The sequence below is a fragment of the Danio rerio genome, chromosome 7, assembly GCF_049306965.1.
Source record: "Danio rerio strain Tuebingen ecotype United States chromosome 7, GRCz12tu, whole genome shotgun sequence".
In the NCBI taxonomy this organism is placed as follows: domain Eukaryota; kingdom Metazoa; phylum Chordata; class Actinopteri; order Cypriniformes; family Danionidae; genus Danio; species Danio rerio.
This window is the reverse complement of record NC_133182.1, coordinates 68,705,001-68,732,871: the sequence shown is the minus strand read 5'-3', so window position 1 is coordinate 68,732,871 and position 27,871 is coordinate 68,705,001. Positions and strand designations below refer to the sequence as shown.

The 27,871-nt window shown below is 35.6% G+C and overlaps 1 protein-coding gene across 50 annotated transcripts in view; it reads right to left on the bottom strand.

Annotated features, from left to right (window-relative positions):
• Positions 1-23,725, bottom strand: part of neo1a (neogenin 1a) — a 335,667-nt gene extending 311,942 nt beyond the window's left edge. For 48 of the 50 annotated variants that reach the window (XM_021477387.3, XM_009303464.5, XM_073906129.1 and 45 more), the window contains exon 1: positions 23,252-23,687. In XM_021477387.3, the coding sequence (XP_021333062.1) occupies positions 23,252-23,324 (73 nt within the window). In that variant the 5' untranslated portion in view covers positions 23,325-23,687. Of the gene's footprint in view, positions 1-23,251 lie in introns of all 50 variants that reach the window. The other 2 variants (NM_173218.2, NM_001328497.1) reach the window with 1 other exon arrangement.
• Between the last annotated feature and the right edge of the window lie 4,146 nt (positions 23,726-27,871).

The following is a 27,871-nucleotide window of genomic DNA, read 5'->3' as shown; positions in this document are numbered from 1 at the left end:
GAAGAAAGACAAAAGCGCAAGTACATGACATTGGGGTTTTTTTGCCATTCACCAGAAACGAATAACCTTAATGTTCACATTTACTTGTTCATTAGTGGAAAGAACCCGCTGGATGAAAATAGACGGCGAAGCCTGAAATTATATTAGGAAAGGTTTACCATGGGTAATTCAGTTAGGAGGGTTCAATAACAACAACCTGAATGAGTTCCAGAGCTTGTCGAGCACCCAAAAATCAATTTGTGCACAACAAACTAAGTATTAGAACCAAGGTTTACATTAGGTAAATCTTATTTCAAAGATCATCGCTCTGAACATGCTTAACTTATCTTGACTTTAGGTTATTTTAAATATTGAAAGAACAATCAGAAAATAATACCTGATATTGAAAAGAAAGATAAATGTCAGACAACATGATAGGTACGCTGAAAAAAAAAAGATTCAAAGATGATTCTATGGATTTACTTTTTTTTTTTTTTTTTTTAGTTAAGGGGTTGTAAACAGTTTATTTGGGCTGAATTTAAACAAACAAACCAAGTTGAACATTACTAAATTTAATTTGTTTAAATTTGACAAATTGTTTGCAACAATTTAGCAAACATATTTTTTTTAGTTGTGTAATAAAGCAGTATTCCTTTTGCACAATGGTTTGCAAAGAGGGATGCAATGATTATAGATTTTGGTCGTACGATTATAGTCTGAGGAATAATCACGGTTATCACGATTATTATGCGTTAAGTATTTTCAAAACACTACTAGTTTAGTAAATAACATTAGAACCACTTATATTTTAAAGTGTTGTTTATTACTGCTCAGTAACCAAATACAGCACATAATGATGAAAACAAACAAGAGTCAATTTCTCTTTGGACTTAAAAATAAGTGGAAAAAAGATTTTGGCATTTAAACAAAAGTAACAATTTTACATTAAAAATAAATGACAGAACAATTAATAAATAAATAAATAAAATATTAACAATGAAATAGTATTTGTCTAATGTAAATCCAATGCTGTGTTCACACCAGATGTGGCACACACAAACAAATAGACAAGTACACATTTTGAGCTTACTTGCTTCATTTGTGCATCAAATTTGCTTAATTCGCACATCACATTTGCATCATGGGCGGGGTTTCTGTCTGCACGGTGACTAGGCATGGGTCGTTATACGATTCTGACGGTATGATAACCTTGGATAAAAATATCACGGCATTGTGCTCACTACTCTAAAATATCTTATTTTTAAATGTGTAGGTAAAAAACTTTTTTCCCCTTTGAAACAATATATTTTATTATTTAAAAGATTTATAATAGTTTGGAACAGTAAACATGTCAGGCTGAATAATTCAAAAGATTAATTGACTTCTACTGTTTTCATTTGTTTCAAAAACACGGATTTCTTTACTATTTAAAATGACATCTTTGGATATTTTTCTGCTAGAGATATTGTTGTTCTAAAAAAACAAAAAATGTAAATAAAATAAAAATTACACATACCTTAGGAAAGGTATTACACAAAATTTTGGCGGTTTTAAAACCTTGACTTTTTCAAACTGCGGTATACTTTGAAAACGGTTATGGTCCCATGCCTACCGGTAACTCTAGCTTCTTTGCTAAATGGCTATCATAGATTTTATAGAGAGAAAAGCTGTTTATGTGCATTAGGAAGACTAAAAAACGTAGACTTGTTTGGCGCCGTGTCTGAGTCCACTAGATCCTTTCTGAGGTGCATCAACACCACTTGAAACTATACCTGGATGACGGAGGCTTTCATCTGTGCTTCTGACTGAGCCGAGTCCAGTTTGATGAACTGTTGTCCGGTGTTAGCAAGAGGATTTCCCCTCAGGACACCAACAACAAGCACTATGTCATAATCACGGCCCTACAAGAGATAGATCTTGATTGGTTATCACGACGCAAATGTCTGCTAAAGTTCAGATTATCTAACCTGATCGATTCGCGCAGTAAACCTCAAACGCACAAAACGCTCATCTCGCGAAGCTTCACACCGATTGCGTCATTCGGCCCAATCGAGTCATTAGCGCCATCTTATTCACGTGATATGTGATACACTTGCGTATTAGCCTCGGTGCACAAGCTTGGAACGCAAGCGCACACTTGGCATAACTTTGTTTAGTTGCAGCAGTTTTGTTCTGTGCAGAAACGCAGTGTTGAAAAGCATTTACGAATAATTAACCATGACAAATTTAAGTGCTGTTAATAGTGAAATCTGTTAATCATTACATCACTATTTGCAAAAAATTCAATGATACCTAAAATCAAGTTAACATATGTGTTTCTATTCTAAACGTTTAAACAGAATATTTAGCTCTGTCAAGGAACAAAACAAGGGTAAACATTTTTAGAAGCAGTGTTCAAGCAGCACATTATTTGTCCCAAACTGAAAATTGTTCAGTAAATACATCTGGTTAAAAAAAAACTAACCTGTACTATAATTTTTATAACTGCCATATTAGGCAAACACTATATATATATGGAGAGTTCTTTTATAACAAGCCACCTTTTACATGTCAAGTCAATTGAACAAATTTTACATATTGCTAGACTAGCATAGAGGTAAAGTGTGTCCACTCTGCAGAAATATTGTGTCTTTTTACATTTACAGAAATGACATGTTGTTGTTGACCCTCCACAACAGCTTCGAAACGAAATAAATCACTATTATTTCGCCATTTCAGCTGAATATTTTCAGATTTTTAAACCTTTTCAAGCGCTAGAACACCATAGTGCTAACCCAGGAGGCTGGACACTGTTTACTGGCTTGCAGATAGATGTGAGGCCCAGACTTCCTAATGGCTTCCTGTATTTCACCGAATAGTTTCCTCTCAGGAAATTTTATCAATACAAGCTGCTTCAGCGCTGACCCAAAACCACAATGCACAAGTCGCAGACTTTAATTAAAAGCAATTGAATGTGTCTAAACAAGAGCAATGAAACCCGCACAGAAAGAAAGTTTTTAAAAACAAGAATTAAACTTGGATGGGTTTATTGAACAGAAGCAGGATTAAGTGTGGAAAAACTAATCTCATCTCACCTGAGAGTGAAAAAGACAAATCTTTTTCATATCGCCATACTGCACTTTAATCAAAATAAAAGTGTTGAAAAGTACAAGAAGAAATTACTTGAAGAGAGCTCGCATCATAAAGCCAAATGGAACTTTTGACCTACTGGAGAATATTACAAAGTCTTTAAATAAATGGGGCATAGAAGAATATGTCTGGAGCCCGTGGGCTCAATGCAGGCTGGCACAAGTGAGCCGTCCAACCCTCATTAGAAATTAATTACCACTGTAGTCAGCGTGGGGCCGCCGTACAGTCACTATGTATCTAAGGCTTTACCCAGGGGGAGCAATTGAACCCCTGACCCCCCCTTCTTTTCGGCAAGCAATGCGCGACACCACCCTGATCATGAATTACTGGCCCAGCCATGCTGGGAATGCAGCAGCAGTAAGACTCTGACCGGTGTGGGTGGGTCAGCCTGGTCCCCTGCTCAGGGAAAAGGAGAATCGTGTCATCTCACTGCCTCTACACGTACAGAAAGAACTCCATTTTCCCCCCAAAAAAGATGTAAAGGGTAATGACTGTGACATCATCTGACTGCAACTGCTAATTATCCAATCATCAAGTTATTGTGTACATGATTCCGGCTAATTCAGATGAAGTGGGGCGGTTGTGTAAGAGACTAGAGGTGAGAAACGGAAGATTAAAGTAGCGCTTTGTATAATTACCAAACATAAAAAAAAGATCCTACAATAGTGGCTTTCCATAATTGCTTTTTGATGAACATAATGAGCCTGATACCACCTCTGAAAGTCGCAGGCAAGTTCTATCTCTTCCAAAATTGTTCAATTACCCGATATCAAACATTATTATAGGGTGAGAGACAACAGAAATGGGGAACATTATTTGTGTACTTTGGATGAAAGAATCCCATAAGGGTTTGCAAAGAAACGCCTTCTTTAATCTAGTCAAATACTAAATGCTGATCATCTGCCAGGTAATTTGCTTCTTTTTGTGTACATAAGTGAAAAGGGTCACATTTGCATAGCGGCGATTACTTATTCTGAGGCCTGCCTGCAATCTACTCCAGGAATTGTGCAGAGCGGATTTAAATGGTCAAATGTTCTAAACTGCTCAGAGTAATTTACTCCTACTAACAACTGAACGAAGACAACTGTGAGCATCTATAGGCACAGGTTCAACATACACCTAAGCTTTCTAAAATTGCGTTGGGACAATAACCTTGTTAAAGGTAGGGCTGGGCAATTTTTCAGTTTTTTTCGATTAATTCGAATTTACGTTTTGACGACGATTTAAATTTTATATTAAATCGAGAATCACGATTTTTAAAAAAATATTTTTATATACACATTTAATACATCATAATGGCTCCAATGCACTTAGGTTCACTCTCTTTATGAAGCAGGAAGCACACCAGAAGCGTCTCTCGGCGACGCGCTCCTCAACACCACGCAGCGCCATGGATTTTAGAATTCTAAACAGGTTTCTTTACACACACTGGCGCCGCCCAGCCATGATTCAGGACGCAGGTCATATTTCCGCTGCGCCACAGAGCGCCATTTGATTTGTTTCATGTTAAATATCATGCGAATGTGCGCGTTTAGTGTATGATAGTTTAAACTGTCATGTGCTTCTGGTGTGCGACCTGTTTGACTGCCTGTTAAAGCGTGAAGTCATGTAGGATTTTACTTGTTGCACGTCTGTATGGATTTTCAAGACATATTCCCTCATCAAGTCGATAAACTCCATCTCAACATGTATGAAGGACGCAAGAACCTGGCATGTGAAAAACCTCGCCGATCTTTTGGTTCGAACACGAGCAGAGGTGAGGGACTGTAGCAGTGAAAATGAAAGTATATATATATATTATTTTATATTAGACACACATCTGGTACTTGTATTTGCTCCTTCTATACGTCCACAACTTCACACATTGGGTTAAAATAGGCTTTACAGTTTCCATGTTCAGTCCTTTTCTTCCACTGTATCTTTTTAAGAAAAAGGCAGCAGCATTACAACCTGTCATTCAATCAGAAGACAAAGTCAAAGCCGAGCTGACAGCCAATCTTTCCTAGGCTCATCAAAACTTGCAAAAAATACCTCTGTATTCCTGCAACTGCAATATTTACACAAATATTTCTTCTTCAAATCTTCAGCAACATTATTTAACTCCTGAATTTGTTTTACATTTATTTACACCTTGACCGATTTTTGTATGACATGGCCATTAAAAATACAATGTTCCTTAACCAGATGGTTTTTCAAGTTACTTATAAAGAGAGTGTTACTTCAGTCATGTTGTTGTAATTTTTTGAGAAGACTAGTAATAAAATAAAAACACTATAAAAAAATAAAAAATTCGAAATCGAAATCGTGAATCGGTCAAACTTTATAAAAAACCTAGATTTAATTTTTTTGCCAAATCGCCCAGCCCTAGTTCAAGGTATACCGTGGTTTGGAAAAGTCAAGGTTTTAAAACTGTCAAAATTTTCTGTTATACCGTTCCTAAGGTATGAGTAAGATTTTTTTATTTACATTATTTACCAATAGAAAAGATCTTCAAAGATATCGTTTTATATTGGGAAAAAATATGTGTTTTTGAAACAAATAAAGACAGCAGAAGTCAATAATTCTTTAGAATTATTTAGCCTGAAATGTTTACTGCTGCAAAATATTTAAATTATATAAATATTTCCCAAATTAGAATATATTGTGTTCAAAGCGGAAAAAGGTTTGGTTTTTTTACCCAGACATTTAAAAAGAATCTATTTTAGAGCAGTAATCTCAATACCGTGATATTTATATCCAAGGTTATCTTACCGTCATAAACGTCTACCAGCCCATTGCTTCTCTCTAGTTCATTCTTTTGATGTGACCTGGCAAGAATGGTCTCCAAAAGAACGCAAGTCCGTTTTCAGCGTTCGTGGAACTGAGAAACATCCATACTATTCCACATGTAGTCGGTCAAATGTGCATGTTCATCAAGTCTTTTTCCATAAAACAGCTCATTAGTCATATACAGTAACAGCTGGCCTCCCATTAATGATGCCCCCCTCCCACTCAAACACACCCTCTGGGATCATGTGACACGTGTCCTAGGGTCCAGTGCTGGAATGTCAGGCCTACTCTGCAGGTGCTTTTCAGGCTTTATCTTTCTCTCCTGGCTTTTTTCTCTAGTTGCATTTATCCATCGCAGGGTCAGAGGTCAAATCTTGAGGTCAGGGACCCAGAGCAGCTGGATTCCATCATTCCCGCCGCTCCTAACCAACGGGAGGAAATTCTTTTGTATCTCGCCTTGCATGAGCTGCAGCTGCAAAACCATCTACAAGTTAGAAATGCAACTAACCAGAAACCCCTGCAAACGGACTTACCCAATAGCAATGCTGAGGAACGACAGATATGTAGATTCATCTGGCAGCAACATGTTAAAGTATCAAAAGAAATGTAATGGAAAAATAGCACATTCTTGCTCTTTGACATTTATTATCTCTATCAAAGCTTCAGGACGCATCACATAAAAAGCAGATTTCGAAATCACAAAAGCAGCTCTATCTATCTCAGACCTTTTCAGCTAGTATTCACAGAGTATAAAGAAACCTAGGCCAACATTAGCAAAGAGATTATGCACTTATTACTGTTATGAAATGCACAATTAATGCACATTATAACAAAGATATTCAAATAAACATCTTCAGAAATCTTATGTAAAAACCTTGACGTGCTCTGCTTTCATCTGTGAAATAAAATAAAAAAAATATATATTTTTTTTTAAATAAAATTGTAATCAGTAAATATCTTGGTGTTTTTTTTTATAAAATTTGAAACATTTAAGATTGCTTTATTAGTTCTTTTTAATTTGATTTATTACATCAATAGGGGTTTTCAAATGATTACAAAAAACACAAATAAAGAAGCGTAATATTATCAAAAAAGTCAACCCAGATTCATTTTTAATATGTACTTCTATATACATTTCTGGAGCGTGCCAAATACGTCCCAGGAGCTACGTTTTTTTGCAGGTTTTGTTTTCAAAAATCAACCAGAGGCCGCTGTGTACACTTTTAGAGATTGCATATTTCTGCTCTTCTCCCATAAATGTACCAGAGGTCGATGTTGATTGACTGACTGACCAATCGACTGACCCGCCCTCCTCCTTCCCTAAACCCTACAAACAATGTTTTTAAAAGCTAAATATTTACTTGTTTATTTTACTTTTTGGCATTTGAGTCTGGAACCGTTCGTCACCGGACTTGAAATCTGTAGTCGATGTCAACTCTGAGCCACGTCACAAGTCAGCTGAAGTACGTGGTGAACCACTGGAGAAACTGTTAACAGCAGAAAAGCCATCCATTTCTAGGTAAGCGGCACCCTTTAGTGTTTGTTTTAAAGGTGAAATGCAGCCAAACGTACATCTGGCTACATAATTCACGATCTCCAGAAATCTATACAGTGGCACGTTTTCAGAATGAGCCTATGTTGCAACAAGTAGTATACAAATTTCAGTCAATACTGAATAAACAAACAACAATTTGTCAGAAATATTATCTAAAATCTTTAGCGGATATCAACTCCTGCTCTAAACATTTCAATAGCTTTTCTTAAGCCGAATGATACTTTTGTGTAAGAAACAAATGAAGACTGAAGACAATATTCACAAAAAAGCTTTGTTCTTTTTTTTCAGAGCTTTTTTTTCAAAAGTTGACTATTATTCAAGTTTTCCCATTTGTGTGTCTTGTAGAATTATTCAGCAAGTTATGATTAAAATTAATACAGTAAGAATCTTACTACTTACTTAAACTTATTAATTACAGCAAAAAGGATTTGAAATTATGATTAAAATAAATCACAAAAAGAAGAATAACATTATCAAAAAATTACTGTACAAATTTCAGTCAATACTGAATAAACAAACATTAATTTGTGCAAAAAACGTCTACAATTTTTAGCGATTATCGACTCCTGCTCTATATATTTCATCAGGTTTACTGAAGCTAAATGATAAGTTTTTGTAAGAAACCAACAAAAAGTCAATATTCACCAAAATGCTTTTTTTACATTTTATTTTAAAGCTCGTCAGCATCTCATAAGAAATAAAATATTATTCAAGCTGTCCATTCAAACTTACTAAATATACCAAATGGGCTTTCAAATGATGATTAAAAAACACAAAGCATAATATTATCAAAAAGTAGTGTACAAATTTCAGTCAATACTGAATAAATAAACATAAATTAGTCAAAAAATGGTCTAAAATGTTTAGCAGATATCTACTCCTGCTGTTAAACTTCAACAGTTTTTCTGAAGCCAATTTTTTATGAGAAACAAATTAAGGCTAGTGTTGGAGGTAATGCATTACAAGTGACACAAGTTACTTAATAATGTTACTTTTCTAAGTAACAAGTAATGTAACGCAATACTCTTCAAAATGAAGTAACAATATTAAGTTACTTTTTTAAATATGTAAGGCGAGTTTAGTTTACTTAATTTGCTTAAAAAAAATTAATCGCATCATTAAAATTAACATAGTCAGGTTGAATCCCACACTCAATAAGAGACTGCAGGAACAGACAGAAATTAAGATGGCAAGGCCTTACATTTCTGTGATAGTAAATTCTCATTATTTTGAACACATAGAAGAAAAAGAAAAGGTGATTATCTGAATGGACAGTGGTTTTACTTTTTAATAAGACAAAAAGTACAAAAGTAGCAAATGCATTGCTTTAATTAATACTTTCATTAATCTGTATAAACGGCATGGGTTCAGGAAGTTATTCGAAGATAACCTTATCCAACACACTTTTTTAATGTGCGTATGTGTGTTTTTTTTTTAGTTAATTGAGTAATATACAGTTGTATATAAATATATATAAATATAATATAAAGTTAATTGAGGTTATACAGTGTGTTGATAATTTGAGAGCTCCTCTATTAACATAAAAGAAGAAAAAATCTGCAAGTTCTGAAAGAGACTCAGTCAGAGTCTCAGCAAAGTAAAAAAAAAGTAACTCAAAAGTAACATAACGCATTACTTACCATATTAAGTAACTAAGTACTGCAACTAGTTATTTTATTGGAGAGTAACTCAACATTGCATTGCATTACTTTCAGAAGTAACTTTCCTCAAAACTGATTAAGACTGAAGCCAGTATTCTCTTAAAAAAAAAAAAAAAAAGATTTGTTTTTCCCCTTTTCTTTTGAAGCTCGAAAGCTTAACATAAGAAACAAAGTTGGGTATTATTCAAGTTTTGCATTTGTGTGTCTTGTTGAAGCAAAGGAGCTGTATGGATTTAAATTTAGAGCTAAAAATATTCAGATGAAGTGAACCTTTAATGGTTAGTGACACCTAGAAAATGGGTTACCAATTTACATTTAAGAGAAAAATGAGCAAACACTGCACACTTTAAGTTCCAACGTTCCATTTTCCACACTTCCTTGGTTAAAGCTAAGGAAGCGGTGTTTACTTTTCAAGCAGGCGGGTATGACGAGCCCTTTCTGGATCTTTTGCGATAAACCAGATGCCAACCGCAGGATGACGCGTCGAGAAGATCTTAAGCACATCTTGAGCTGCCAAGAGCAAAAAGCTGAGTTCAGGTGATTTGGCACTGATGCTGAGCTCATTCACAACCCCGTCTTCAGTGATCCTTCCACAGGCTACAGCTCTCCGACACACTGAGGCTTTTTTACCAGAGCTGTGAGCGAAGAGCCCCTGCAGTGCCCATCATCAGCGTTCAAGGAATGTGCAACTACAACAGGGGTGCTTCAATCACCTTCGATGATTTCACAGCTTTAGTCTGCCGGGATGCTTGGCAGAGATATCAGTTCATGCTGTCATTACTCACATACAGAATTCGCAGCCGACAACAGGCAATTCCAGCATTATGGATGTGACGTTTGCAGGAAAATCTTTACAAAAAAACTATGCATGTTAACATTATATTGAAACATCGGTTTATATTATGGGATCAGAAAAATATAAATCTGTAAACCTTTTTTTATATTTGAAATGAGGAAAATAAACATGCATTATGGAAGTAACCAAAAAAGAGGTTAAAGACCACGGCGTCTAGCGCCTGTTTCTAGAGCACCTTTTGAGGTCAGAGGAGTGAGATTTACCTGCAAAGCACTTTGCTAGCTGGCCTCTGTTACACTCATTCCCTAAACCTCTCTCATCCCGGACGAGCCCCCACATGTAACCCACCAGTCCTACTGCACCCAACCCGGTCTGAGCTGGAATCGAACCAGCAATTCATTTCATGGGAATCGATTGCTCAAACAAGGATGACCATGTCCTCTAGCGTCTGTCGCGAGAACACTTTCAGGTCAGAGGAGTGACATTTACCTGCATAGCACTTCGCTAGCTGGCTTCCATTACACTCACCCCCTAAACCTCACTTCTATCCTGGTCGAGCCCCATGTGTAACCCACCGGTTCTACTGCACCCAACCCTGTCTGAGCTGGGATTGAACCGGCAATTCATTGCATGGGAGGTTGTTACTCTAATGAGGAGGACTTTGTACTCTAGCATCTGCCGCTAGAGCACTTTTTGAGGTCAGAGGAATGAATTTTACCTGGATAGCACTTCACTAGCTGACCCTCCATTATATAAAGTACTTTAAAATAAAAACTTACACAAAAAAAAAAAAAAAAACGTAGAAAGGGTTTCACTATTATGGTAAAAACTTTTTCATGGAAATTTGCTTGGAACTGAAAGAATGGAAGTACAGCACAAATTTGACTGTCAGCATATTCAGCAGCAGGTGTGGAGACTGTTACCTTACAGGTTTTCTAATTAAGTGAAATGCTGCATAACATAACAGGCCATAAAAAAAGCAGAACTCATTTGGTGACAGCCCAACTAGCAGCAGGAGAAAGATGGAGAGAGAACAATGCCATAATTAATATGGTAGTGCATGCGCGCAGCTATGTCTGTCTGTAGATTGCTGGAAAGAAGATTGAAAGCTAAACATTGGAACGATTTGGGTCAGCAATAAATGGGTTTCAGCTGGACTGAGCAGCCGGCAGAGCCAGCTTTGCACATGGAAAAATTATATCTGCTCTATTTCTGGTCTTTGGAATCAGTTTGCAAGTACAGAACTGGAAGTTTGGATGTTGGAACTTGGGAAGTAGCAAAGAAATCACACTAATTCAATACAGACTTAATATTTAATTTAGAATTTTTTTAAAAGTTTAAAGAAAAATAAGGTGTTTGTTTATTCAAAGGTTGGTAGCAGTTGATGCATTTACATTACATTTACATGTAGTCATTTAGCAGACGCTTTTGTCCAAAGTGACCTAAAATTGAGGAGGTATTCACCACTTCAACAAGAAAAGGCAATACACAAAAGAAGTGCTAGTTATCAAAAAAAAAAAAAAAACTTGTTTGTGCTTTTAGTGCTAATGAATTTAGTGCTAGAGTAAAAGTGCTTTTTTATTGTATTAAATTTAACCCTTTTTAAATTTAACCCACCCATTAAACTGTGGCTGAAAATATTTGACACCATTGTAAAGCCAGTCCTGCTGTATGGCTGTGAACTCTGGGGACCCACATTTAAACTAAACTATGAATCTTGGGAAAAAAAGTCCAGTTGAAATCTTTCATCTTGAGTTTTGCAAAAACATCCTCGGAGTTCACAGAAGCACACCGAGCCTTGGTTGCAGAGCAGAACTAGGCAGGTTCCCTCTGCTCTCAGAAATCCAGAAGAGAGCAGGGAAGTTCTGGCTCCATCTGTCTGACTCCAGCCCAGAGAGCTACCATCAGCAGGCCCTCAAATATAGAAATGCACATCCGGCCAGCGACCCCATGCACTATCTGGTGGAAAAACACCAACTAAATTCACAGACCCAGTCCCAACATATTAAGACTTAAGAAATAGAAAAGATTACCCAGGAGAAATATAAACTCAATTGGCAAACTAAAGTACAAATTAAAATGTTAGCATGCATTCACCAGATTAAACCTGGCCCCGTATCTGACTAACATTTAGAGCCCCGGTCAGAGAAAGCTGATGAGCCGGCACCGTCTGAGTGGACACAGTCTGAGTGTGGAGACGGGCTGACACAATCGTAGCTGCAGGAGCCCAGAGCTCAGACTGTGTCCACACTGCTCTGCTGGAGTTGTGGAGGATGAGTTGCATTTCCTCACTCACTGCAGCAAATATCAGAGCATCAGAGATACTTACTACATGCACGTATCTCTAATTCTACCACAATTCCAGCAAGCCACAAAATGAAAAGTGTCTCCACCTAGCAGCACAGTACGTGTCCTCATGCCACCATATGAGAGAAAAAGGATGAACTGTCTTATCCCTTTTTAAAGCTCTCTGTCATCATTTATCATTTATTATTAAGGGTGTCACGATCCTCCAAATCTTCAATTCGATTACATTTTCGATTCTAAAGTCACGATTAGATTCGATTTTCGATTATGAATAATTAATTAATTAATGACCAATTATTTGTAGCCTACCGTTTAAACTACCTGACCTGTATGGTCTTTGTTTTACCCATTAACAAATCATACAGTAAATGAATAAAGGCAAGATACACACATAATTACCATCTGTCAATCACTTTTTCTGCGGGACTCGTGAACAGGCAGTGATCTGTGTCGTTATAATGGCGTCGGTAAAAAAGACGCACAACCAACAGGAACCAGCCAACAGTATCTGAGGTGTTCACTAAAATGACTAAGTACAAGTGAGTGAAAGATTGAAGCAGTCCTCTGACTGCCTGGACCTGCTGTCTCGAGCACATGGCTGTGTGTGCGTCTGTGTCTGTGTGGTCACGTGATGTGCATTTTCAGAGGTAGAGAGGAAGGAGGGCTGCTCAGAAATGCTACACGCCACTGTGGATGTCAAATCGTTGTCGTTCTAAAATGCCATTTAAAAACAAAGACAGTGTAAACAGGGCCTGAGTGTGTACTTTTCGCGAGCGGATTTGCAACGGGGGCGGGCGGAGGATCGCGATGCCGGTGTTGTCTATTGGACGAACCGTACGTACGTAATACGTACATAGCAGAGCTTGCAAAACTGTGTTTTTTGTTTTTTTTTTGTCGACAACACGAACGTTGTCAACATAACTCACTGGAAATCCAAAATGCTTACACACCGGCGACTTCATTGAAAGAGGAGAGGGTTTAAGTTCTGTCGACGGGTCTCCTGCTTCTGCAGTTTAACAAGCACTTCAACAAGCCTGTTTTTTTTTCCCGCTTGGCAAGCCAAGCCTACGTGACATGGTGGCGTGGCAGCATCGACGATTCTATTTTTTGATTCGATAATTGAAATTGAGCATAAATTTCGATCGATTTCGATTTGACACCCCGATTTATTATTATATATTTGTATTAATCCTTTTTATAAATTAACTTGTTTATTGTGACAACGTATAATATAAAGACATATATTATATATACATACAATAACTTGCCTAATTACCCTAACCTGCCTAGTTAATTAACCTAGTTTAGCCTTTAAATGTCACTTTAGCCTTTATAGAAGTGTCTTGAAAAATATCTAATCAAATTTACTAAAATCATGGCAAAGATTTAAAAAAGTGTTATAAGAAATAAGTTAGAAAAACTAGTGTGTATAGAAATGTTTAGAAATCTGCTCTCTGTTAAACAGAAATCGGGGAAAAATAAAAAGGGGTGTTATAATTCAGGGGTGCTAATAATTCTGACTTCAACTATTACTTTTAGTTATTTACATATTTATAGAGCATCTGATGTTAGCCTAACTGTGGATTTGTAAGGGCAAACACAAATTGCACCCAAAGGAAGACACTACAAATGGCTTATCAGAAGCTCTAGCTCTTTTTTTTTTTCACTTCACCAAGTACGAGCATTCATATCACACATGCATCATAATCTCCTCCAGCTGCTGAGGCTGGCAAGAGACACGGCAGCAAGAATTCACCCGCAAACACAGATCCACTGGGAACTGCAACCACTCAGATCCCAAATGAGGGTGTTGACCAGCAAACATTCCGTAGGCATGAGCATTTTGTCGGAATTCCTTCAACAACAACAAAAAAAGTTGCACACTACCTCGTGTGTATTTGTGTAGACCGCTCATTTTCTAAAATGCTAAACTAAAATAGTGCACTCAGTAACATAATGATACGCTACTGATGGTAATGGAGCAGAATTGACCAGGGTTGACTTGGATCGTCAGAAACCTTGCCAATAAATCGCACACAGCGGAAGCTTACCATTCCAACAAATGGACTCCAATTTTCACAAGTAGGGCTAACCATTCATACCTCAATTTAGAGACCACCAAAATATGCTGGCGCATAGTCTGTCCTAACGTTAACGCTTCCTGAATCAAATTAAAAACTAGTTCAGAATGTTTTATATAAATATGTTTTATATATTTATTTATCTTTTTTTTATTATTACTTGAAGAACACCAAGTACATCACATGTGAAATGCATATAATAATCTGCTGGTTTTGAACATACAGAACCTAAATGGAATAAAGGTATGTAAACAACCAAAACATTACTCCTATCCCAACCCAAATTGACCCCACAAACAAAAAAAATAAGAAAACAAAATATTCTAAGTAATGAAAAAAGGAAGGGGGGTTCCATCTACAAAGAAGGTAAGGTCTCGACAAAAGAAATTACAGGGTTCCACATTTTATAAAATAAACTGTATCCCTAATGGAATTTTTTTTCCAAAAGCATTTTTAAGACACATAGACTATGGAATACACAAGATGTTTCACTCATATAGTTTTGAATGAGGAAAAGTGTAACAGTCAATATGGCGAATGAAGCCTCACTTACCAGTACAGAAGACAATCAATAATTGCTAGCCTGAGGCTTTTACAACAGTTTTGGTCAAAAAACGCACTGGAATCTCAGCGAATACTTGAAATATATCTACGTAAAGCTCAAAATCTGTACTTTTTAATATGAACCAATGAAACTTGATCTGGTTTTGTAAACTGTATGAATCGAACGCGAGGTTCAAACTTGTAAAAAAACAATGACTTTCATTTCTGAAGGAGATTCACCATCAAGACCAAATTGTGGTCGGCGCCAATAGCCTAGTGGTTAAGTGCGTCGATATATGCACTATGGTGCTCATAGTGACCAGAGTTCGATGCCCGGCTCAAGGTCCTTTGCCATCCCTTCCCCTCTCTCTGCTCCTAAAACTTTCCTGTCCGTAACCTCCACTGTCATATCCCAATTAAAGGTGAAAACCCCTAAAACGTGTACATTCTAAGACCAAATTGTGCATTACTTCTGAAGACCAGCGCGATCTGATGAAGCATTATTCAGAGAATGATAATTTGTAACACGTCCATAAATGAGGTTGACGTCATAATCTTGTGCATTTTGAGGGCACGTGCGCATAAGCTCAGGCAACCTAAAAAAAAATGAAGATTTTGTTTGATTCCAATGTTTAGAAACGAAACTTATGAGATGTAGAGTTTAATTTTATTTGTGATTCCAAATATGTAATGTAATTATAGGCCCGGCAAACAGTTTTGGAGAATTTAATGTTTCCCTATTCAGACAGAATGCCCGAGCATATTGCACGAGAAGCATTTCAAAATGGCCACCAAGTGAAATGACTTGCCTTAAAGGGACTTTAGTATACACTATTATTTTTTTATTACTAATAATTGCTAGAGCATGCAATGTATAGTATGTAAAACAAATACTATGGAAGTCAAGGGTTACAGGTTTCCGTCACTCTTCAAAATATCATCTTTTGTGTTCTGTTCATTAGAATAAAAAAACTCTAACTGATTTAAGTCAGAGATCAGTAATGTCATGTTAATATTTTGCCTTGAATTAAGGATTCCTGAATCAAAAAGCCTCTTTCACACATACAGACATTTCCGGAAAATTACCGTCAATTTTAAACATTTAGCTGCGTTTAGCGCTTCTGCCTTAGGATGTCTCTTTGACAAAAGCAGCTACAAGAATGCTAAAGCTTTAGATGAAAGTGAAACCATAAACAAAAGCCTGACCCCTATTATGTTTACAAATAAAAGCGCAGCCATTTTGGGGTCATTTCTGGCTAATGATGTCAGAATTTACAGTTATATTGGAAAGATATATGAATGGTCTTTTCCGGAAAATTTCCAGAATGTCCTTGTCTGTGTGAACAGCGCTTTTTTCAACTCGTGCTGGAAATTTTCCAGATATTTACCAGTATCACTGTGTGAAAGGGACTAAAGACTAGTTAAAAAGGAATATTTGAACATTGAAATAAGGAATATTGAACATATGATACACCATTGCTTACTACATTTAGTCCAAACAGAACATTTCTTTGAATAAGAATCAAAACAGCTTGTAACACTGAACACTTCATACTGTAGCCTGCTAAATTGTTGCCATATGATCTCACTACGTGGCACGTTTAAATCCACAAGTCCCATTCAGTCACCAGAAACAAAATACGCCTGTTATACACTCCAATTTTGTGCAATTTCACTGACTGGTCTAAGGATGAGTCAAAGAAAAGATCAAGAAACAAGTCATGATATTTCTCTCCGAATGGAAGGTCACATCAAGTGCATCGCATATAGGATAAAGTATCCTTTGCAGTGTGCTCTGGTTCAATCTTCATTTTTCACAAATACAGAAGGTCATCTGTTCCATCAATGCAAAGCAATTTCGCATAAATAATATAACACTACACAGTACGCAGTTAAATCCAACACACAGCCATAGCGCAAGGTCAATTCTCTGAAATATGTTGACAAATATCAGGTCAAATTATTAACTCGCCGCTAAATTCGCCGCTGGTGCAATAAATAAACAACTCCATCAATCCTCATCCATTTACATATTGCTATCAAGCCTTCATTTGCACATTAGGCAATTATGCAAGAGCCCATTGTCCATCTAAATTAATAAAGAACATCGATGGCTGGACGGATCTCTCATCTGGAGCTTATTGTGACACCCTGTTACCAGCGAGATTCAATTGCTGACAAAACTAGTTCATTTGTTAGTGATATCGATCATCTTTGTTCGCGGACATCTGAAAACATGCAGCTGCAACAGTAATGATGATTTAGGATAATGATCGTTAATGTGCAACAATGGACAGCTATATGGAGAATAGGCTTGTTTTGCGGAAAGAATATTACCAGAAAAAGCATCCATTTATTTATTTATTGAAATTCAGCATCTCTCAATATAAAATGGTGGCATTAGACATGTGTCATGTTATTGAAAACACTCAACAACAAAACAAATGTTGCTTGTTTAAATTACTTATTTAAAATGAGCTGAAACAACACAATTTTTAACACTTCATTGGGAAAACATAATTATGTTATGGTTAATCCACTTAAATGTGTAAAAAACTAATAAAGTTAACTTCAACTTCATGTTGTCCCACAACCAATCGATTGTGTGGAACCCAGCATTTTTACAGTATATATAGTTCTTACCTTTTTATTCTAATCAAAGGGTATTAAATAATCGCAGTACTAAATGTATCCTTAACAAATTAAGTTTGCTGTTCTTATGGAGGTTTTTTAGGGAGAACTAAATTGTTTTATGTTCAATCCACTTAATTGTAAAAACTACTAGGTTAACTTAATTCCTTCATGTTCAAAACAATGGTGTGGAACCCAATTGTTTTTACAGTCTATACAACTTACCATATTTTAGAAAATAAATATATTTAGCAAATCAAAATAAACTTGCATTTCAATAATGTCGTTTTCCTTAAACAACAGTGAGCCACTTGTACGTTTTTTCAATTATTCATATTGTACATAACCTGAAAATGCTTAGTGTTTACCAGTTTTCAATGGTAAAATCTTGATGCTTTTCCTTTTAGCTTTTTTAGATTGTGTGTTCCAGTCAAAATGTGACAAGCAGTAATTTTTTAGGCTTTTTAGGTTTTTGGATGAAACCAAAAGATTTATTTATTTTTAATCATCTATTAAAGCCATGTATCTGCCAAAACTCTTTAACAACGATATAATAACTATTGCATTTTACCAACTTAATGATAGACATATGCTGATATCAATCATTTAATGTGTTGTGTTAATAAACATGCACAATATTTTTTTTCTTGGCCACTTCAAAACACTGTGAATAATTCCTTAGTATTTAAACTTTTAGAGTGTCTTAAGCACATTCAGATTGTTGCATTGGAAGTGGTTGTTACTCACAGCACCAAATACTAGAAAATTTAATAAGCTGTTTTTAAATATAAACATTTTCACGCAAATCTCTAAGGCAACTTGGTGCACACACAGCTTTTTTGAGTTTGACACAACTTTTAACCCAAGTACTGTAGCTGGCTTGATTTTTGAGTCAACTCAAAAAAAAAAAAGCTGCGCAGCAACTTGCCTCAATATTTTTGTTTTTTTAGTGTACGACATGTAGAAGATTTGGATTAAAAATGCACTCTATTCATAAGCATATTATTTGTTAAAACTGTACTGTCAGGCTTCATTTGTAAACATGGCTAAAACTGCTTGAATATTGCACATACCTAATAGTTTAAACATTTAACTAAACTCACAATAAAAATTTTAATAAGCTTAGGTGATGCTTAATTGCAGGTTAACAACAAATAATGTATTTGTAATAAAATGCCATATTTCTATTTATGAAATGGAGCTTTGTATTTTTTGAAAAATACGTTTATTTGTAAAAAAAATATATATGGCAATTTCTCACTGCTGACTTTAATGCATTAACCAATGTTTACTGATTAGGCATGGGCCAATATAAGTTTCTGAAGTTATGATAACCTTGGATAAAAAATGTCAGTTTCGCGGTATTGTGTTTACTTTACAGTATACCTTGAAAACGGTTATCGTCCCATACCTATTACTGATGAGACTTTATTTTAAAATGCTACCTGTTATACTGTATAATCTTTTTGCAATTTGATTAGTCTGAAACATGTTTACTCTGAACATGAATGTACAATAAAACAATATTTGTTGTTAGTGTACCTGTTAAAGTACCTTTTTTCAGCTTAGGTGAATATTGTGATATTATGATAAAATGTTCAATAATTAACTGCAACATGACAATATTTGCTACACTGTAAAAAGATAATGTGATTAACAGCTTCTGTATTTTGTGATTCTCAAGTGTTTTTGTTTATTTACACTTGCAAATTGCATTATGGGACGTTGATCTCTGCTCTGTCAACTTTTAATGTTAAAAATTCAACTCTGCAGTTTAAATGACTTTTACTGCCATTTTAGTAGTTTAAAGTAATGAATTTAAAGTATTATAAAAAGAAATAATTAACAGAAAGTGTACTGGCAGCTTATTAAAAGGTTTTTTTGTAGCATAATATACAACACCAATCCAGACAATGTATCACTTTAAACAATAGAAATGTAAATAAATGTCACTTTAAAAAAAAAAAAAAAAACTTTTCAATGTTCAAATTTGTTGGTAGAAATATCTAGGTCACATGCAATTTAAAAGCATAAATAAGTGGGTAAAATAAAAATGTGAATAACAAAATACGTAAAACTCCTACTTTACGGATATATTTTTAACAGTGTATGTGTCATAAGCGTACTTCATGATTACTTGTTGTATTTATTAAAGATTTCGAATAATCCAGTCACAAAAACGACAGTTTTATTTGGAATACCAAATATTTTGAAATAACAAGGCATTCAGCCCACATTACAGGAGAAAAACACTTCTATGTTAGAACAACACTGTCCTTTTGTTCAAGTCTTGCCTAGGCCACTGCGAAGGAAGCAGATTCTTTATAGCGCTGAGTGGTTGCAGACAAGGTTGTGAGGGTGTTTATACAGTTTAGCATGCTGTTTACATTGTCCGCGGGGAAGCTATCAGCACACTGTTCTCTCCCAGTAGGATTATGCAGATAAGATGGGATGTAAATAGGATGCAATGACATCTTTAAAAAAAAGTCACCTCAACACTTCTCGATTCCTTTCAAGAGTTCTTAAACCTTTTTCAGAGTCAGATTTAAGCACATTCCAGCAGTATTTTTAAAGGTTCCAGCACTTTAAAATTGTGGCAAATTACACGTTTACATAGATATGCATTAGGGCGGCAAGATATTGGAAAAATCAGATATTGCAATTTTTTTCTGTGATAAATATTGCAATTTGAATACAGTTTCACAAGTTAGATTGAATAACACTATTTGATGGTTTTCTGGGGAGTCTAACAGTACTCGGGTATATAAATTGAATAATCACAATGAAAAAAAAAAGCTTGTTTGTTATACTTTGCTTTGTCTTGTTTCTACTTCAAATATCTAATTCTTAGATTAAGAAAAAAAATAGTGTTCAACTTCACAAAAAATAGAAAATAATTAAGAGGTTTTCCTTAAAACAAGCAAAATTATCTGTCAGTGGGGTTAGCAAAATAATCTTGTTTTTGTTTTGAAATGTAGATATTTGAACAAGAAAAAAGAACTTTGCATAAGCCATATAAATTCAGTAATTAAACACAATTCTGTAGCTCCTGGTCAACTATAATTCAGGCTCAAAATCTTGCGATGTGACTATTGCGGATGAGCACATTGAGATATCAATGCCTAAAACGATATATTGTGCAGCCCAAATATGCACACATCAACACATTATATTAGATGATATGTGTCATAGTACTATAAGGAAAGATTTCCATGTTTGCCCAAAGCCCAACACTGAAATTCTGTCATCTTTCATCTTAAATGTGCCGTGTTTTTATATTGATTTTAATTTTATGAATCGTTCACGCATGAAATGATAATCTCCATGCAATCACTGCTTAATCAAAGGTGATGTAAATGATCATTAGCAGAGTCAGCACATATGTAGACTTTTTAATTTCATGCAAAAGACAAAAATATATATATATTATTGCATTTAAATAGTAAATTATGTCCTATTTAGCCACATAAATAATTGTGAAAGCAACACAATTACATTTTCAAGCACTTTATCCAAAATCATAGCACTTTCCAAACGTTAAAACGCTACATTAAAATGCAAACACTTTAAAACAAACCCAGCACAGTAAAAAAATGCTGATTTATTCTAGTCAAATTTAAGACTTTTTAAGACACTTTTAGGACCATTATGAAAGAAATTATAGACTTATAAAGGGCTTAAAAATTAAGGATTTGTTTTTCTAATGGGTTAGCTAGTTTTGGCATTAATGGAAGTTCATGTAGAGGGATGTGTTGCTTTAGTTTTCTTTCTCTGATTGGAGAACAGAATTTGCAGTAAAAAGGTCTAGCAGCTGTTGTGAATGGTATCTCTTTGCAATAAAAAAACTTAAATATATATTAAAAAAAGGTTTTGAGTTGGATTATTGGTAATTGGGTATCGGCTGGATAGGGAAGCTTTACCTGGACATAGGAAAATTAAGACCTGTTTAAAATGATTTAGGTCCTACAACTCAATATTTCAGTGAACTTAAGACTTTAAGGCCTGAAACTTTGTTTTTGAAATTTAAGACTTTTCAAGACCTTGCAGATCCCCTGGTTCCACACAATGCCTACATGTTGTTTCAACACAATTACTAACTTGCGCGTTTTTTTACAAATTTAAGTGGATTGAACATAAAACAATTATGTTGTCCCAAACAAAACTCAAGAATTGTGTTCTTTCAACTTGTATTAAATAAGTAGCTTGAACAAGAACAACGAACAAGTTGTATCACTGTTATCTGCGAGATGTAGGAGACCTAACCTTTTCGAAACTGCTTATGGTTTACATTTGTGAGCTTCGGAACCTCAAAAAAAATGTGTTTTAAATAAACACATATTTTCAGAGTGGGGACCCCACAATTAGTAACATGAAACTCACTCTCCGCATGTAGGTCCAATTCTCTGGAATCAATCAAAACTCCCAAAGGAACTCCCTGTTCCCCCCCCTTAATCTCCTGGTTTTATTACTTTCCAGACAGAGTCTGCCCATTCCACCCAGCCCCCCATTCCTCTCTTTTGTACTGATCTCCAGCAAAGCCTGTGATTTTTTACCACAGCACATTGCTTTTCATGCAGCAGAGCAGCTTTCATCAGCCTCCGCACGCAAGACAGCCCAGCCGCAAACTCCACCACGGCCTGCTCTCACCCTACGTGATCTTAATAAACAAGCACACCTATCCATACTGTAGTGAAAACATGTTGGACGGAGAGTTAAATGATGCATCGTGCACATTTAGCAAGAGCTTTATAATAATCACTATGAATGAATAGTAATAAAGAACAAACAAAAGATTGATTGATTGCAATTTATACTCTCAAAAATGGCATATTTACACAGCTTTGTTAAGGCTGCTCTTTTTGCAGCTCAATATTCTGTGCCAGAATGTAATGAAATGACACATGAACAGCCCTAAAATAAAAAATGGTAGCTCTGACCCAGCTCAGTTCCTGAATCAAAGGCAAGTCTAATGCAGTGTAACTAAAATGTAACAATCACAATCGTTCTCATGTCGGAGTATGTTTTTATTATTCATAAATGTGCTTAAATTCATCATTTCTTTTATTAAATTGAAAACACTTTGTGCAGGCTTTAAAAGTCTGTATAAATATACAATTTGAGGGCATTCTGCATTACCTTTAGACACTTTTTATCTCAGGTGTGTTTTCTTTTAGGTTTCAAGCTGATGAAAGTAATTTAATTTCACTTTTCAATGCAGAACTGCATCAAGACCAATAAAAAGTGTACATATTCTTCCCAAATGCCCTTTTTAATTTTTTTTTTCAAGCATGCATTGAAAAACAAATTCAACTTCTAGCATATCTGCACTGTACAACAATGTTTAAAATCCTAATATAAACTTCTTATGTGTAGTATGATGCAAAAGAAACACTCTTTAAGCCCAATAGAAATTAGGTTATTAGCCTAAAATGAACAATCATTTACGCTGTTTTCCATCAAGCCAGTTTGGTGACTCATTTGTTAATAATAATGAGATTTTCTATTCAGGTGGACATGTTAAGGTGTTAATGCAGATCATACATTTTCCATAAATTAGATTTTCAGAGCAAATATGAAGACCACGGCTGGATTAGACGTAATGTTTTGATTAATGGGGCTGTCAGCAGTACGTGTTCAATGAACTGGATAAATACCATTGATTTTCAAAGTTAGTTGAGATTAAAATGTTAGTCACACACACTCGTTCCTGCACATATTTACACATATTTCACACTCTTGGGAACAACAGGGAGCGGGCTGCGCCGCAGAAAGTTTGAATGCTCTTCAATCCCATTCTTACCTTTTTCAGCATGTGAAACTGTGATCGTGAGGCAGAAAAGAGAGAGGAGCAGCCGGGCTCCCCGCTCCGCCATCACTTTAAACACGAATAAAAGAAGTGTGAAAAGCCACGGAATCAATCCTTATTTAAAATCCCTCTGATCGTGCGCACGGAGCAGTTCAACAGTGTGAACACATCCGGAACGAGTTACTTCCGAAAGTTGCCGAAGGAAACATGAAGCTCGTTGAGCAGAGACACACGACCAGTCGCAGAAATGCGCTTTGAAACTTCAACAGGCGACCGAGAAAAATCAAAGTCAATCCATATTTCCGAGATTAGACCAACGCCGAGCTGGAGTGTAGCGAAATGCGAGGCGTCAGCGCAGACATAATGTGTAAAGGTGAAGAGAGAGAGAGAGAGTCAGTCCGGACGGTTGGAGATATTTTTCACTGATCTCACTGAGAGAGAAAGAGAGCAGTAGGAATTCAGATCGGAACCTGGGAAAGCCGGAAGTGGATTTCAAAGAGATCGGGATTCACCTTACTTGGCAACCACAAAAGCCTGAAATGGCGTTAAAAATGTTTTTTTCTAGACAACAATTTGAAGTCTTTTTTTTTTTTTTAGATAGATTTATAATTATATTATTGTTAAAAGTGATTTGTTACCACTATCATACCCTCTTATATATAGGGTACGGTAGTGGTTATAAAAATCACTTATATTGTAAACTTTACATTTATGGGGCTAAAATCAAGAAAATCGTTCATTCATTCGTTCTCTTTTTGGCTTAATCCCTTTATTAATCTGGGGTCGCCACAGCGGAATGAACCGCCAACTTATCCAGCATATGTTTTACGCAGTAGATGCCTTTCCAGCCGTAACCCATCCCTCGGGAGACACTCATACACTCTCATTATCACACATATACAATATGAACAATTTAGCTTACCCAATTCACCCATACCACATCTTTGAACTTGTGGGGGAAACCGGAGCACCTGGAGGAATCCCGGGCAAACGCGGGGAGAACACACAAATTTCACGCAGAAATGCCAACTGACCCAGCCGGGGCTCAAACCAGCAACCTTCTTGCTGTGAGGTGACAGCGCTACCCACTGCCCTGCCTAAAATCAAGAAATAATTTTTATTATTGGTTTTAAATTAAACTGCATGGGTCACCCCAAAGTGCAAATTTGCTACTATTTTACTCACCACATAACATACAAGCAGGGGTGAATTTAACCAATAAGCGAGGTAAGTGGCCGCTTAGGGTCCCAGAAAATCTGGGGGACCCCAATAAATATCTAGAAGTATAAATGATCTATAAACAATATATAACATCGTTTTCTATCATATTTTGTATAGTGAGAGTCAAGCTAATAAAATTTGAACACAAATATTATTTAATATGCGATAAAATGTAATATTATTTATTATAATAATGTATCGTTATGTAATGATAATATTATAAAACAAAATATCCACCACCCCAAGTCATGGAGCAGTCCAGCAGTCAAATTTACAAAATTATTTTTAGTTGTAAATTCATTTTAAGGAAACAAATAATTTAAAATGTAGAGAATGCATTAAGATAAAACCTAGAAAAGGGTTAAGTGATATATTTAAAAATAAACAAAATAAATAAAAGTTAAATATAAGTACAAGGGGAGCACCTCAGGACTTGGGCCCCATGGCTGAATTTGCTGAGGGCTCTTAAATCTCTAAATCCACCCCTACATACAAGATCACATATACAATGCAAACAGGAATATTTTTCACGAGTGATTACTAATGTTGGTTAGGTTACTTTTTAAAAGTAGTCTAATTACCAATTACTTCATTAAAATTGTTTTTCAATTACTTTTTCCAATTACAATTACTATTTACCTCCTTGACTCAATACTAAAAGTTAACGTAATTCACAATGCATATAGACAATTAAAATAAACTCTTAAAATTCTTTAAGTTTGTGTTAAACAGGACATTTAAAAAATTTTTATTAACACTTTAAACAAAATATGTACCAAAATAAATGTAGCAAGGTGGCTAAGTGGTTAGCATTGCCGCCTCACAGCAAGAAGGTTGCTTGTTCGAGTTCAGACTGGACCAGGAGGCCTTTCTGTGTGGAGTATGCATGCTCTTCCCATGTCTGCGTAGAACACCTATGGGTGCTCAAATTTCCCTCAGTCCAAAGACATGCGCTAGGTAAATTGGATGAACTAAACTAGCCATATATAGTGCGTGAGTGTTTCCCAGTTCTTATGCTTATACTCTCAGTGCTGTGTTGCAACTAAAATGTCATCTGCTGGTAAAATATATACCTGAGTAGTTGGCAGTTCATTTCAACTGTATGTGGTGTCTTCTGATAAAGCATGGACTAAGCTAAAGGCAAATAAAAATGATGATGTTTCTGATTAATCACATTATATTTCATGCACTATATACAGACAGTTTTTACTGTGCAATGTTCTGACACATTTAATGATCTTTAGTTAAAAAATGTAATTATTCCAACTAAAAATACAATTGCTCTGATTCTCCGAATTGATTTATATGGAACAATTAGATATTTTGTCGTTAAAATACTTAATTTTTTCAGCAGAAAAGTAATCTAATTACAGTAACTATAGTTCTTTGTAACTGATCACACACAACACTCGGGATGGGAGTGAGTTTCCTCATTTAAATGTGCACAGAACACGACTTCTGAAATTGCATTGAATGAACATTTGGTATATCTGCTAGTTTTGACCAAAGTAGTTATTTTCTTCTGCGCCTTTAACTAAACTACAGTCAGAATAGGCATCATTATAGTTTGGAAGGCTGCATCAGAGCACGCCTCTGAAGTGTTGCCATGTCCTCTTTTTATAAACAACACCAGTCTTTTAAGCAATCATGGTCTCAAACGCTGGTTGCAATATTTAGATTTGTGTTTTGGTTATTTCTTACAAAGATTTGCATTGAATTAATGTCTGCTTGTTCTTATGTTTTTATAGTAAGATTTGGCAACATTAATGATTTAAGATGTAGCTTGTTAGGCGTTAGAGAGTGATTTCTGATGATCTGCATTTAAATATATCACCAACAAGTGAAATGTATGTCAATGAAGTATCACTAACTGCAATTTCTATAAGTTTAATAATTTGTTTAAAGCAGTTTTAAATCATATAAACCAGGGGTGCTCAATCCTGTTCCTGGAGATCTACCTTCCTGCAGATTTCAGTTGCTACCCATATCAAACACACCTGAACCAATTAATTAGGACCTGAACACCACGTGATAATTACAGGCAGGTGTGTTTGATATGGGTTGCAACTGAAATCTGTAGGAAGGTAGATCTCCAAGAACAGAATTGAGCACCCCTGATATAAACAATATTGCCAGGGAGTTCCCTGTTCAATTGTGCTCTTTTTAAAAATGCATAGAAAAAAAATCGCTTGAGAAAACCGATTGCTACAAACCATTTTAGTTAAAAACTAATCTATATAAGTAGTGAACTTACTCCATTTAAGTTAAAGTGATGAGATATTTTATTAACTCATTACCTTCAACACTAAGTTTAAAACTCTTTTCAAATGAGTAGAATTAACTTCGTCAATTTTGAGTGTTGACCACACTCATTTCATTTGATAAAGTTGACTGTTGAGTTTTACAGTGTTGTTTTGATGTCCTTTAGAAGGGAGTCATATTGTGCAATCCACTCTCCACTCACACTTCTGTCATATGTTGTGATATAATTTATTACAGGCATCCAAATATAATTTTACAACCTTATTATATTTTTATTTTAAACTGCTTCCAACACTAAAAAATACTATTAAATATTATGTTTTTGGCAATGTTCTTTTGTTGTTACATATAAAGCGGAACAGCTGACAAAATGTTGAAACGTGACCAAAATCTGCTAATTCATCTCCCACTGAAAAATGCAGCAGTCAGATCCACTCTAAAATATTCATTTAGAAGAGCTCCATCTAATGGCAGGTTTACTCATTCCTCATAACGTGCTTTGCTACAGTGAGGGCAACAGATGGTAAAGCCATGGTACCGAATGAATCATTTGCCATGCCATTTACATGTATTTCAGTGCTTAGTGTCTAAAAAAACATTACTTCATCCTCCTTTTTCAGTAGTGTAGAATTCCTCTCAGACTGATTTTAAAAACGAATTCAGTGATCAGTGAAACGTTGTGGAGTGTGAAGAGGATATTAGAGGCAATTCTCACATTATCCATGCACTGTTCACCTCAGTAGTATTACATCCTTTTTCATTTGCACAGGCAATTATTATTCATTCTTTACCTCTAGTGTATAACATTATAAGCTGTGTTGAAATGTACAGGATGTACGCATGAGGTGTTGGGTGTTATTTTATGCTAATAGCGATATGGGATCTCTCACAGCTCGCAGCTGAACACGCTACTCTTGATTAGCTTGAACCTTTGGGATCAGCTAACCCACAAAATAGAGCCAGATCCCTTGGTTACTTGTTTAGATTTCAACAAGGGTCTCTGTTTGTTACTGTTTGCACAGTGGTGAAATTATGAAAGTTGGAATGATGGACGGAACTGAACTGCGTGAATGATTCAACTGTATGTATTTTTTCTTCACTTGGTGGCTAGAGGATTAAAGCACTTGGCGG